The sequence below is a fragment of the Salmo salar genome, chromosome 21, assembly GCF_965601325.2.
Source record: "Salmo salar chromosome 21, fSalSal1, whole genome shotgun sequence".
Lineage (NCBI taxonomy): Eukaryota > Metazoa > Chordata > Actinopteri > Salmoniformes > Salmonidae > Salmo > Salmo salar.
In genome coordinates this window covers 11,169,704-11,184,511 of record NC_138311.1, presented here as the reverse complement: position 1 = coordinate 11,184,511, position 14,808 = coordinate 11,169,704, and the positions used below count along the sequence as shown (strand labels likewise).

Below are 14,808 nucleotides of genomic sequence, written 5' to 3'. Positions count from 1 at the left end.
ACCCCAAAACAAGTTTAATTGTGTCTCCAGCCCCACTGTGATCGATCCATTTGTCAGCAAAAGGGGAGGAGATCAATAGAACACTCGAGGGTGGGAATTATTTTAGGCTGTAAGCCGCTCTAGAGGTGCCTATGCAATGAACGTAAGAGCAGGCTGCACACCTACGAGTATCAAAGCGAAATGGTCCCTGAAGCTACCGATGCCGTATCATGTTTTGCTATCTTATATATTTTGTGCACAATGTTGGCCCAGTGTGAATGACAGGATCAGTGCAAGCCTGACAGCAGTCAGTATTTGGCCCTCAGGTTACCATAGCAATTCTGGACCCTTACAGCACATTGGCCCCATCAGATTAACTATAATAGCATGGGCCCTCAAGGTGCCAGTGCTGTGACGACCATTCAGTCTCAGGGGTCTGCCAGACCCAATCTAGACCCATTTAGCGTGGGAGGGAATACGGATACAGTGATAACGGTGCTTAGGGCCCCAGGTGTTGCTTTTGGCCTGCTAAATCACACAACATTGGGCTATTTGGGTTACCGTGAACCCCGTATAGTCCTGATGAAATAGCTCTGAAAGATTCTGTCTCTCCTTCATCTTCCTTTGTGATTCCCACCAGGCTCATTTGTTCAGTAATCAGCCTTGAGGGGTTAGGCGAGGTAGGACCTACTGTACGTATTCAGCCTCTGCTAATTTGAAGGCGGCGAGTCACTGAATATAAAGGGTAATTCATCAATGTTACACAATGTTTTATCCTTCACAAAGATATATCAAGGTTTTGAGGACCAGAAGGTAAAGAAACTGAATTCTTAATATATTTCCCTCGCCAGTATGTCAAAAAACCGTGTGATCGTTTTTTTGACATACTGGCGAGGGAAATATATTAAGAATTCAGTTTCTTTACCTTCTGGTCCTCAAAACCTTGATATATCTTTGTGAAGGATAAAACATTGTGTAACATTGATGAAGTACCCTTTATATTCAGTGACTCGCCGCCTTCAAATTAGCAGAGGCTGAATACGTACAGTATTCATGTAATAAACACCCATGTAATAAACTTTGTGGTTTTACAATGTGAGAAAGAACAGAAACGTAAAATGTTCTTTTTGACTGAGATCTGTCATCAAATGAAATAAAACATAATTTCCTCACAGAGCGATTGTCATGTCAAGTAAACAATGGACTTCATTATTATACTCCATGGGTAAACTCTGGACTCTGACTCTCTATTGGTTACACAGACTTTTGGCCTCCCATCCCATTCTTAACACCGCTCGCCGGCTTTGTATTCATGTTACCTGATGAAATTGCTGTACAATATGATCTTGTTGCCATCTGATGCACATTCAGATGTCATAAATCAGCACTGCAGAGCTCTCCCTGTACTATGCCGTACCTTGATTGTATTACTGTTGATGATATCTGGAAATGTGCACGTACACCCTGGCCCATCTACTGTTGCTAGCCCCAATTCTGACTTGTGCTCTGATATCTGCTTCACTGATTTCTGCTCCCGTAAAAGCCTGGGTTTTCTGCACGTTAACACGAGAAGCTTATTACCTAAAATGGATCAATTGAAAGTATGGGTCCAGAGCTCCAATCCAAATGTGTTGGTCATTATTGAGACGTGGTTAAGGAAGACTGTTTTGAATACTGATGTTAACCTTTCTGGTTATAACCTTTTTCGTCAAGACAAATCTTCCAAAGGTGGGGGAGTGGGAATCTTTACCAAGGATCACTTTCAGTGCTCGGTTATCTCCACCAAGTCTGTCCCCAAACAATTTGATTTACTGGTTTTAAGTATTAAACTTTCAAATAGCTCTTTGTTGACTGTTGCTGGGTGCTTATCATCCTCCATCAGCACCGGCCTGTACCCTACCTGCCCTATGCTCTCTCCTGGCCCCTTACACCAAGTCTGAATTTGTCCTGCTAGGTGACCTAAACTGGGACATACTTAAACCACCTGACCAAGTCATAAAACAATGGGACTTCCTAAATCTTTCTCAGATTATTACCAATCCCACAAGGTATGACTTCAAACACCCAGAAAAGGCTATTCTTCTTGATGTTATCCTCACAAATAATCCTGATAGGTATCAGTCTGGTGTTTTCTGTAATGACCTTAGTGATCACTGTTTTACAGCCTGGTTCGTAATGGCTGCTCAGTGAAACAACCTGTCCTGATTTGTCATAGACGCTTGCTAAAAAACTTTAATGAGCAAGCCTTCCTTCATGAACTTGCCTCTGTAAAATGGTATAGAATCAGCTTGATCCCCTCTGTCCAAGACGCTTGGACCTTCTTTTTTTAATAATTTCAGTGGTATTGTTAATTAACAAACACGCCCCCATGAAGAAAATTAGAATTAAAAACAGGTTCAACCCCTGGTTCGACTGTGATCTTGCAGAGTTACTCCACCTCAAGAATTTGGCGAAATGCTCGGCACACGCATACTTAGGCTGACTGGCTCTCATTCAGGCAAATGAGACATAAGCGCACTCAGGCTATCCAGAAGGCCAAAGTTAGTTACTTTAAGGAGCAGTTCTCTCTCTGTGGGTCTAACCCCAAGATGTTCTGGAAAACGCTTAACCTGTTTGGGATAGGGGGCAGTATTTTCACGGCCGGATAAAAAACGTACCCGATTTAATCTGGTTACTACTCCTGCCCAGAAACTAGAATATGCATATAATTAGTAGATTTGGATAGAAAACACTCTAAAGTTTCTAAAACTGTTTGAATGGTGTCTGTGAGTATAACAGAACTCATATGGCAGGCCAAAACCTGAGAAGATTCTATGCAGGAAGTGCCCTGTCTGACCATTTCTTGTCCTTCTAGGGCATCTCTATCAAAAATACAGCATCTCTGCTGTAACGTGACATATTCTAATGCTTTCATTGGCTCTAGGAAGGCACGAGAAAGTGAAATGAGAGCTCTGCAGTCTCTGGGCGAAAAACAGCAGGGGTTTTTGTGAGTGGTCCTTCTGAGGACAATGACACTGGCTCGCGCATACACGAGACGACTCCATTTTTTTCTTTCAGTGTTTGAACGAATACAACGTCGCGCTGTTGGAATATTATCGCTATTTTACGAGAAAAATCGCATAAAAATTTATTTTAAACAGCGTTTGACAAGCTTCGAAGTACGGTAATGGAATATTTTGAATTTTTTTGTCACAAAACGCGCCGGCGTGTCACCCTTCGGATAGTGACTTAACGCACGAACAAAACTGAGCTATTTGGATATAACTATGGATTATTTGGAACCAAAACAACATTTGTTGTTGACGTAGAAGTCCTGGGAGTGCATTCTGACGAAGAACAGCAAAGGTAATCAAATTTTTCTTATAGTAAATTTGAGTTTGGTGAGGGCCAAACTTGCTGGGTGTCAAATTAGCTAGCCGTGATGGCCGGGCTATCTGCTCAGAATATTGCAAAATGAGCTTTCACAGAAAAGCTATTTTAAAATCTGACACCGCGATTGCATAAAGGAGTTCTGTAGCTATAATTCTTAAAATAATTGTTATGTATTTTGTGAACGTTAATCGTGAGTAATTTAGTAGTCTTCCCTGTAGCTCAGTTGGTAGAGCATGGTGTTTGCAACACCAGGGTTGTGGGTTCGATTCCCACGGGGGGCCAGCAAAAAAAAATAAAAAAAATAAATAATTATGAAATTGTATGAAATGTATGCATTCACTACTGTAAGTTGCTCTGGATAAGAGCGTCTGCTAAATGACTAAAATGTAGTAAATTCACCGGAAGTTTTCGGTGGGTATGCTAGTTCTGAACAAAACATGCTAATGTAAAAAGCTGTTTTTTGATAGAAATATGAACTTGATTGAACAAAACATGCATGTATTGTATAACATAATGTCCTAGGAGTGTCATCTGATGAAGATCATCAAAGGTTAGTGCTGCATTTAGCTGTGGTTTTGGTTTTTGTGACATATATGCTAGCTTGAAAAATGGGTGTGTGATTATTTCTGGCTGGGTACTCTCCTGACAATCTAATATTTTGCTTTCGCTGTAAAGCCTTTTTGAAATCGGACAATGTGGTTAGATAAAGGAGAGTCAGCCATGGTTTGTCCTTCATTTAAAGGGGGAGATCAAGCTGATCCTAACTGTTATTGGCCTATTTCTATTTTGCCCTGTTTATCAAAAGTGTTGTAAAAACTTGTCAATAATCAACTGACTGGCTTTCTTGATGTCAATAGAATTCTCTCTGGTATGCAATCTGGTATCCGCTCAGGTTATGGATGTGTCACTGCAACCTTAAAGGTCCTCAATGATGTCACCATTGCCCTTGATTCTAAGCAATGTTGTGCTGCTATTTTTATTGACTTGGCCAAAGCTTTTGATACGGTACACCACTCCATTCTTGTGGGCCGGCTAAGGAATATTGGTGTCTCTGAGGGGTCTTTGGCCTGGTTTGCTAACTACCTCTCTCAAAGAGTGCAGTGTATAAAGTCAGAAAATCTGCTATCTCAGCCACTGCCTGTCACCAAGGGAGTAGCCCAAGGCTCAATCCTAGGCCCCACGCTCTTCTCAATTTACATCAACAACATAGCTCAGGCAGTAGGAAGCTCTCTCATCCGTTTATATGCAGATGATACAGTCTTATATTCAGCTGGCCCCTCCCCGGATTTTGTGTTAAATGTTCTACCACACTGTCACGTCCTGACCATAGTGAGTGGTTATTTTCTATGGTAGAGTAGGTCAGGGCATGACAGGGGCTGTTTGTCTGTTTTTGTATGTCTATGTTCAGTTTCTAGCTTTGCATTTCGATATTGGTGTTGTTTGGCATGACCTCCAATTAGAGGCAGTAGGTTGTCGTTGTCTCTAATTGAAGGTCCTATTTAAGTTGATGTTTGTTTCACATGTGTTTGTGGGTGATTATTCGTTGTGAGTGTATTTGATCCTCCTGCATCACGGTTGTTGTTTTGTGAACATTTTGAAGTGTTTAATTGTTGCATTCGGTTTCACTGGTTAAATAAATATGTGGAACTACGGAAACGCTGCATCTTGGTCCGCTCCTTCTAACAGCTGTGACAGAATCACCCACCAAAGAAGGACCAAGCAGCGTGGTAAGGAGCAGCAGAAGTATCTGGAGGAATGGACTTGGGAGGAGATTTTGGCTGGTAAAGGACCCTGGAGGCAGGCTGGGGAGTATCGTCGTCCGAGGGAGGAAATCAAAGCAGCGAAAGAGGAGCGACGATACTACGAGGCACTATATGCACTGTAAGGCAAGGCTGAGAGACAGCCCCAAAAAAGTTTTAGGGGGGGGGGGGGGGGGGGGCACAAGGGGAGTTGGGCAGAGTCAGGATGGAATCCTGAGACAACTTCCCGTGCTTACTGTGGAGAGCATGTGATGGAGCAGACACCGTATTTTGCGGTGAAGCGCATTGTGTCGTCAGGGCGCATTCAAAGGCCGGTGCGAATTGTGCCTGCACCCTGCAGTTATTGAGCGGAGTTGAGCATTCAGCCAGGGTGGGTTGTGCAGGCCGTGCACTCCAGACCTCCAGTGCACCTCCAAGACCCAGTGTACCCTGTGCCTGCTCCGCGCACTCTTCCTCCAGTGCGCCACCATAGCCCAGTACGTCCTGTTCCTGCTCCCCGCACTAGCCCGAAGGTGCGTGTTACTAGCCTGGCGCCTCCTATGCCAGTCCCACGTAGCAGACCTCCAGTGCGCCTCCAAGGCCCAGTGTTCCCTGTGCCTGCTCCGCGGACTCTTCCTCCAGTATGCCTCCATAGCCCGGTAAGGCCGGTGCCTGCTTTGAGGTCCGCAGTGCGTCTCCCCAGTCTGGTGAGACCAGTTCCAGCACCCCCGTAGGAAGCCTCTAGTGATGGTCAATGGTCCGCCGTCTCCAGCGATAATCCATGGCATGAAGCCTCCAGTGATGATCCATGGCCCGGAGTCTGTAGGGATGATCCATGGCACGAAGCCTCCAGTGATGATCCATGGCCCGGAGCTTGTAGGGATGATCCATGGCACAAAGCCTCCAGTGATAATCCATGGCCCGGAGCCTCCAGTGATGATCCATCACACAAAGCCTCCAGTGATAATACATGACGCGGAACCAGTAGTGATGATCCATGGCACGGAGCCTGCAGCGAAGGTCCCCAGTCCGGAACCTACAGAGACGCTCTTCAGTCCGGAGCCTCCAGTGACGCTCTTCAGTCCGGAGCCTCCAGTGACGCTTCTCAGCCTGGAGCCTCCAGCAACACAGTCCAGAGCATCCAGCAACGCTCCCCAGTCCGGAGCCTCCAGCAACGCCCCCCAGTCCGGAGCCTCCAGCGACGCCTCCCAGTCCGGAGCCTCCAGCGACGCCTCCCAGTCCGGAGCCTCCTGCGACGGTCTGCAGCCCCGAGCCTCCTGCGACGGTCTGCAGCCCCGAGCCTCCGGCGACGGTCTGCAGTCCCGAGCCTCCGGCGACGGTCTGCAGCCCCGAGTCTCCGGCGACGGTCTGCAGCCCCGAGTCTCCGGCGACGGTCTGCAGCCCAGAGTCATCGGCGACGGTCTGCAGCCCAGAGTCATCGGCGGCGGTCTGCAGCCCAGAGTCATCGGCGGCGGTCTGCAGCCCAGAGCTATCGGCGGCGGTCTGCAGCCCAGAGCCATCGGCGCCGGCCTGCAGCCCAGAGCCTTCAGCGCCGGCCTGCAGCCCAGAGCCTTCAGCGCCGGCCTGCAGCCCAGAGCCTTCAGCGGCGGCCTGCAGCCCAGAGCCTTCAGCGGCGGTCTGCAGCCCAGAGCCTTCAGCGGCGGTCTGCAGCACAGAGCCTTCAAACACCCCCTGTCAGGGCGTGACAGGGGGTGTTTGTCTGTTTTTGTATGTCTATGTTCAGTTTTCTAGTTTTGCATTTCTATGTTGGTGTTGTTTGGCATGACCTCCAATTAGAGGCAGCAGGTTGTCATTGTTTCTAATTGGAGGTCCTATTTAAGTTGATGTTTGTTTCACTTATGCTTGTGGGTGATTATTCGTAGTGAGTGTATTTGATCCTCCTGCATCACGGTTGTTGTTTTGTGTATATTTTGATGTGTTTAATTGTTGCATTCGGTTTGACTGGTTAAATATATATGTGGAACTACGACAACGCTGCATCTTGGTCCGCTCCTTCTAACAGCTGTGACACACATAGCTTTCTTAGTGGCCAACAAGCTTTCTCTACCATTAACATTGTTCTGAACACCTCCAAAACAAAAGTAATGTGGTTTGGCAAGAAGAATGCCCCTCGACCCACAGGTGGGATTACTACCTCTGAGGGTTTAGCGCTTGAGGTAGTCACCTCATTCAAATACTTGGGAGTATGGCTAGACAGTACACTGTCCTTCTCTCAGCACATACCAAAGCTGCAGGCTAAAGTTAAATATAGACTTGGTTTCACCCCAGCTGCCAAACTAACCCTGATTCAGATGACCATCCTACCCATGCTCGATTACGGAGACATATTTTATCGATCAGCAGGTAAGGGTGCTCTCGAGCGGCTAAATGTTCTTTACAATTTGGCCCTCAGATTTGCCACCAATGCTCCTTATAGGGCACATCACTGAACTCTATACTCCTCTGTAAACTGGTCATCTCTGTATACCTGTCGCAAGACCCACTGGTTGATGCTTGATTATAAAACCCTCTAAGGCCACACTCCCCGCTATCTGAGATTTCTACTGCATCCTCATCCTCCACATAAAACACCCGTTCTGCCAATCCTATTCTGTTAAAGGTCCCCAAAGCACACACATCCCTGGGTCGCTCATCTTTTCAGTTTGCTGCAGCTAGTGACTGGAACGAGCTGCAACAAACACTCAAACTGCACAGTTTTATCTCAATCTCTTCATTCAAAGTCTCAATCATGGACACTCTTACTGACAGTTGTGGCTGCTTGGCGTGATGTATTGTTGTCTCTACCTTCTTGCCCTTTGTGCTGTTGTCACTGCCCAATAATGTGTGTACCATGTTTTGTGCTGCTACCATGTTGTGTTGCTACCATGTTGTGTTGTCATGTGTTGCTGCCTTGCTATGTTGTTGTCTTAGGTCTCTCTTTATGGAGTGTTGTCTCTCGTCGTGATGTATGTTTTGTCCTATATTTATGTTATTTAAAAAAATATATATATATTTTAATCCCAGCCCCCGTCCCCGCAGGATGCCTTTTGGTAGGCCGTCATTGTAAATAATAATTTGTTCTTAACTGACTTGCCTAGTTAAATAAAGGTTAAATAAATAAAAATAAAAACATAAATCACGGTTATACACCCTTGTTTTGTGAGGTACAACCGATTTTTTTATATTTACACTATATGACAGATAGGGGACACTGTGTTGAAGCCATGGTGCCTCCGTCTTGGTTAATGCATACACCATTGTAAAAAATATTTTGGAAGCTATAGAAAAGCTATAAACATTTATTAATGTCTACATTGGTTTTTGCCACATTTATTTTATTACAGACATGTTACTGCGTACTTTTAAATTATATTATGTGAGCTAAACAGAACATTTTTAAATGAATAAGTATCTAAAAACATTTTCCTTAAATAATCATCTTTGGAGATTACTAATGTTTCCATCCCCACTACAACACAAAAATACTTAAATACAAGTAATTTTGTCCTTGGAACATTTAATTGATTCCATTAAATCCTATGTCGAACTGCTCCTTCTGGGGAGTGCCAATACATAGCATCAACAATCCAGGGTTTATATACATCATTGGTTTATATACTTCATTCTCTAATTATTATTGCAAACACAATGCATTGGATCAACATAGACCTGGAGGATTTAAAACCTGGAAGAGCATTACAAGATGTTTACCAGCAAAGAAAACATATCCTATTGTCACGATTGACACAGAGATTACGAGTGTTTATAAAGCTTAATCGCTCTTGGATACCTCAGTAATGAGATAAAGGCGTGTAATCTTAGAGCTACTGTAGGTGAGACTTCCAGAGATTTCCAGGGGGAAACTCTGTCAACAACTTCAATCTACAGCAGTTGATGTGGACATACTTGTTCAAATGCCACAACGTTATTCTGTGCTTTATTTTCATTCCAACATACTGTACCGGTATTGCCCTGTTTGTTCAACTAAACAATTTCCCAAGGGCCCATAGATTTTGTTCATACAGTAGATGCCTAAACATATACTGTGAACATATAATTAAATGATGAACAAATGACAGCCTCTATATATATCCTTCGTAATCAATTCTGAGCTTGTCTTTCTATGAAATACAACATAACATTACACGTCAAAAGAAAGGGACAACACAGGGCACAGGCTTATTATTAGCCAGCAAAATAATTACACACAAGACCTTATGTGAAATATGCAAATAAATTAAGATTAATCTCCTTGTCGCTAATTCTCATAGTTGATCCCTTCCTGAACACAGGGTCCAATTTGCGTATCTCATTTTGCATCTTCACTTTTCTGATGGAAAGCTTGTGATTATAGGAGAAACAATTTTAAATAAAAAAAGGTCTGAGTGTGGGTGTTTGATCAACAGGCCCACTATATAGTTGGCTGACTTCAAGATGTGTGTGTTGTAGTGTATTGGCTTGTATGGTAGCCTAGTACAATGTTCGCCAACTACAGGGGTGTATTTATACTGCCAATTCTGTTGTAAAACGTTTCTTAGACTGAAGCAAACGGAACAAAATAGGGAGGGACCTACCTGAATTTGTCCAATAGAAACCCTTGTTTAGCTCTACTTCCATTTGGTTTGGAATGGTAAAAAGTTTCTGTAATGAATACACCCTAGTCCTCGAGGACCCACAACAGCACACACTTTTTGGAGGACAAGCACACCTGATTCAAGTTGTCAACTAATCATCGAGCCCTCAATGAGTTGAATCAGTTGTCTGAGGCTACAACAAAAATGGAGTGCTGTTGGACATGAGTTGGGAAACACTGGTCTAGTATGCATGCCTTTAAGATTGAGCTTATTGTAAGATTTAATAGTGCGCTATAGAATGTGTGAGAGACAGAGAGCGAGCGAGGGAGAAACAGAGAGAGAGAGATGCAAATGGTGTGTGGGGGGATTAAGAGCATTAAAGTAAAAAGATAATAGAGCTTACCTGTTTAACATCATAGGCAAAGAGCACATATTTCAAGTCCGGGGAAACGGAGTACTTTGCAACATTGAAATTGACCTACAAGACAAAGAAGAGGAAAAGAGAGTGAGAGCATTTTTAAGTCGGTATATCCGTTTGCTAACATGTCACTTTGAGTGGCAGGGTATATGTTTATGTGTAAGTCTGTGTGCATGCATGTTCAGATGGTAAAGGGTTTTCACTTACAAATGTTGTGTTTGTCAGTACAATTTCAGTCTCATTGGTGAGGATGTTAAACTTGATTACGTGGCCATCGCGATTCCTGTAGATCACTTCTGAGTCTATGAAAGGAGAGACAAATAAGAAAAAACATGTCTTTCTGAAACAATTCCTCTGTCGATTTTCTACTAAGAAGAAATTGCAAGGCCTTTGTTGCCATTTGAATGCAAGGCTGGATGGCTGTCAAAACCAGAACTGTACCTTGTATAAGGCTTTGTTGCCAACATTTTGACAATAAAAGTCTCCATTCTATCCCAATTTCCTTGTTTTTCTTCAGCATAGCAAAGACAGAATGTCCAGTACCTTGTCACATCATTTGTCTCTGGAAAATCAAATAACAATAGTAACATGACGGCACTGACTCCATTCATACACATTAGCGTGTGACTGCACTGTGATCAACATATATGAAGCCAAATAATAATTTAATAGTGTATAGAAACAATTAGTCACCTTAAGTAAAAAAAAAAAAAAAAAATACTAAAATCTGCATGTTCTCTATTGATGGGATATGCTTTCTGTGCCTAAGGAATGAAACACACAGTGCCATCAGAAACTATTCACACCCCTTTACTTTTCCACATTTTGTTGTGGAATAGAACAGGAGGCTGCTGAGGGGAGAACGGCTGATAATAATGGCTGGAATGGAGAAAATAAAATGGCATCAAACACCTGGAAACCATTTATTGATAGCATTCCACTCACTCCACTCTTTACCACAAGCCCGTTTCCCCAATTAAGGTGCCATCAACCTCCTGTTTTGTAAGGTCCCTCAGTTGTGCAGTACATTTCCAACACAGATTCAACCACAAAGACCAGGGAGGTTTTCCAATGCCTCGCAAAGAAGGGCACCTATTGGTAGATGGTAAAAAAAAAAGCTGACATTCAATATCCCTTTGAGCATGGATGGTATAGGAAAATTATCTAAATCACAAGGCCAAATCTACACTGGAGTTGCTTACCAAGAAGACAGTAAAAGTTCCTGAGAAAGACTCACAGCTGTAATCGCTGCCAAATGTGACTTTAACATGTATTGACTCTGTTGGTTGAATACTTATCTAATAATTTTATTTTTTTTATTATTTTTTTTTTACAAATGTTACAAATATTCTTCCACATGTATTTTGTGTGGATCGTTGACCAAAAAAATTCTAAAATCCATTTTAAAGCCACTTTGTAACCAAATGTGGAAAAGTCAAGGTGTGTAAATACTTGTATGTAGCTTGTATTTTGTTGTGTTGTGTTCTTGTTGAATGCCACAGCATTTTCTGCTATGTGGTGTCATACGCAGACATGACCCTGAAATGTCATCCAGCAAGGGAGTACTGCAAATGGCAGACACACACACACACATTGAGCAAATGATACCATGCATTGCTAATCACTAATTCATATATGAGTTATGATCAAATGCAACAAAACAAAGATGGAAGACAGTCCATAACGTTCTGTGCTGAAACAAGCTCAGACAGACATCCCATAATGAAGTTATTCATCTCTGTCAAAAGGTTATTTGGGGGTTATGTAACTGACAGGACAACCCCAGCAGACCTGGCAACCCCGGCAGATATTGGATTCCTACAGTGGGAGCTGATCACCTATACCCGCCTCTCAGCAGTCTCATTTGTCCGTCAACAATTTTCTCATTCACAGCCAATCAGGGCCCTGTCACCATGCTGTAGTTACCATGGGTTTGATTGATGGTTGATGGGGCCCTCACGGCCCAATCCCGCCCCATATTTTGTTCCTGTCATAACCTCTGTGAGCATATCACAGACATAAATGTCATCATCTAAAACAAGTAGTCTGATGCCTCAAGACTACTGGTCGAAATATTTGTTTTTACCACGACCATATACAGTGGGGTCTGAAATTATTGACAACCTTGATAAAGGTATGCAAAAATTACTTCATAAAAGAAATAATTCAAATAGTGAGCTATATTGTATGCTCAAATTATATTTCATACATTTGTATTAGTATGTATGGGGTTGGAACTGGTGCTTGGTCAGATGACATGAAAATAGAGCTATTTGGCCACGCACACAAGTGATGGGTTTGGCGTCGAAATGAGAACGCATAAGTATAAAATAACTCCATATCTACTGTAAAATGTGGTGGTGGATCTTTGATGTTATGGGGCTATTTTGCTTCCACTGGTCCTAGGGCCCTTGTTGACTGTCAATGGCTTCATGAACTTTACCCAGTACCAGGACAGGATATATTAGCCAAAAACCTTTTTGCCTCTGCCAAGAAGCAGAAACATGGCTGCATGTGGATCTTCCAGCAAGACAATAACCCCAAACACACATCAAAATCCACAAAGAAATTCTTTATTGGCCATAAAATCATCATTTTTCAATGGCCATCTCAGTCTCCGGACTTGAAACCCCATTGAAAACCTGTGGTTTGAGCGCAGACGAAGGATATCAAGGTGTAATGAGTGTCGTGTGTGGAGGACCAAGACGCAACAGGGAAGTGTATAGTCATCTTTTTTTAATATATAAGAAGGAGAAACAAAATAAACACGTATACAATTAACAGAAATGACACTAACAGTTCTGTCAGGTGAAGAACACAAAACTACCCACAATCCAAACACACCCCTAATTATAGGACCTTCAATCAGAGGCCCCAACACCAATTAACTAAACATAGAAATACAAATGACTTGACAGAACATTGTTCTGTTAGAAATAAACTATAACCAAAACCCTGGACTAATAAATCAAATACCCCTCTCTACATGGACACACACACAAAACAAATACCCCCTGCCACATCCTGACCAAACTAAACACTAACAAATAACACCTTTACAGGTCAGAACGTGACAGTACACCCCCCCCCCCCCCCCCAGCTTATATGGGAGGGAAGGGAGGGCGGTCACCGTCACCGACGATGCCTCTGCAACGCTCCCCCCTTCCCGCATACTAGTCCCTACGGAGGTGGCTCTGGAGCGGGACGTATCCCTCGCTCCACCACTTGCTCACCCCTCTTCTTTGCAGACTCTGGGGCGAGGTCTCTTTGTCGACCTCGGACTTGGGATCCTCGCTACGGGCGACTCTGGCCGCGTCGAACTGGAGGGCGACTCTGGCCGCGTCGAACTGGAGGGCGACTCTGGCCGCATCGAACTGGAGGGCGACTCTGGCCGTGGGACACTTCTCTCTCGGGCATAGGTGCCGGACACTCGGGCTGAGGCACTGTCGTCGGGGTTAGGCGCTGGGCACTCTGGGCGAGATGCTGTCGCTGTGCCATCTGGGCGAGGCGCGTGCACTGAAGGCCTAGTACGTGGGGCTGGCGTAGGGGACGCCAGACTAGGCCCACGTACCTCAGGGCTAGTGCTAGGGGCAAGAGTTGGACGAGTTGGGCTGGGCTGCCGCACTGGGAGCCTGGTGCTGGCTTCGGGGGAGTCAGACTAGAGACACGCACCTGTAGGCTTGTGCGGGGAGCAGGGATAGGTCGAGCTGGACAGGCTGCCGCCGGAGCCGGGCGCGGTGCGCCGGGGGCCGCTGGCCGCCCTGAGGCGGCGGGCGCAGGGGCGGCTGGCTGGCGCCGCCGGGGCCTGGGCGCGGTGCGGCTTCGGAGGAGTCAGACTGGAGACACGCACCTGTGGGCTTCTACGAGGAGCAGGAGTAGGATACACCGGGCCTTGGGTGAGTACTGGAAGTCTCGAGCTCACCTCCTGCACAACCCGTCCTGGCTGGATGGCAGTAGTAGCCCTGTACGTTCGGGGTGCTGGTACAGGGCGGACTGGGCTATGCAGGGGCCTGATGGTCGCCGTGCTTAGAGGAGGTGTCCTGTAGCCTGGACTTCAGAGGCATACCGGTGGCCAGACGTATTGGGCTGGCATCCTCCTTCCAGGCTGGATGCCCACTCTAGCACGGCCTTTGCTTGGGGCTGAGATCACACGCACCGGACTGTGCGTGCGCATGGGCGAGATCTTGCGTACCTCTTCGTACTTCGGCGCTCTCCACACCATGTGCTCCCCATAATAAGCACGAGGTGTTGGCTTCAGGGGCATCCTTTTTGCTCATCTTCATCAAGAGTGTTAAATACTTCGGACCCAATAAGGACAATAAGAAACCAAATGCCAAAATGAACCACCTACAGTATAAAGTTTATTATCAGAGTTTGAGTATTTGTTTATATTTGTATATTTTGGAGTGTTGTAATCCCTAAGAGGGCTGATTCAGACTTAGGAAATCTGTTCCCTTTTTCTGTGTTTTAATTTAAGCACTTCTCAGGATTTGGTATTCAGACTTACCGTATGCAGGTGCCTAACAAACTCTTTGGGTGTGGCTCCCTTATGTGCACTATACATTTATCTAATGCCATCCCTTTAAATATTAGCTGCCTCTAATTGGAGATCATCCCCCCCAAAAACATAGAAATACAGAAACTAGAACCCCACATAGAAATACATAAACTAGACAAAACCCCCAACACAGAAAAAAGAAACTAGAACCAACATAGACATAAATAA

The 14,808-nt window shown here is 44.6% G+C and overlaps 1 protein-coding gene across 2 annotated transcripts in view; it reads right to left on the bottom strand.

The window, feature by feature from the left end:
• LOC106581700 (inactive dipeptidyl peptidase 10) overlaps positions 1-14,808 on the bottom strand; it is a 324,848-nt gene that overhangs the window by 50,083 nt on the left and 259,957 nt on the right. For both annotated transcript variants that reach the window (XM_014163942.3, XM_014163943.3), the window contains exons 4-5: positions 10,290-10,384; positions 10,068-10,142 (exon numbers count right to left, since the gene is read on the bottom strand). In XM_014163942.3, the coding sequence (XP_014019417.1) occupies positions 10,068-10,142; positions 10,290-10,384 (170 nt within the window). The remainder of the gene's footprint in view (positions 1-10,067; positions 10,143-10,289; positions 10,385-14,808) is intronic.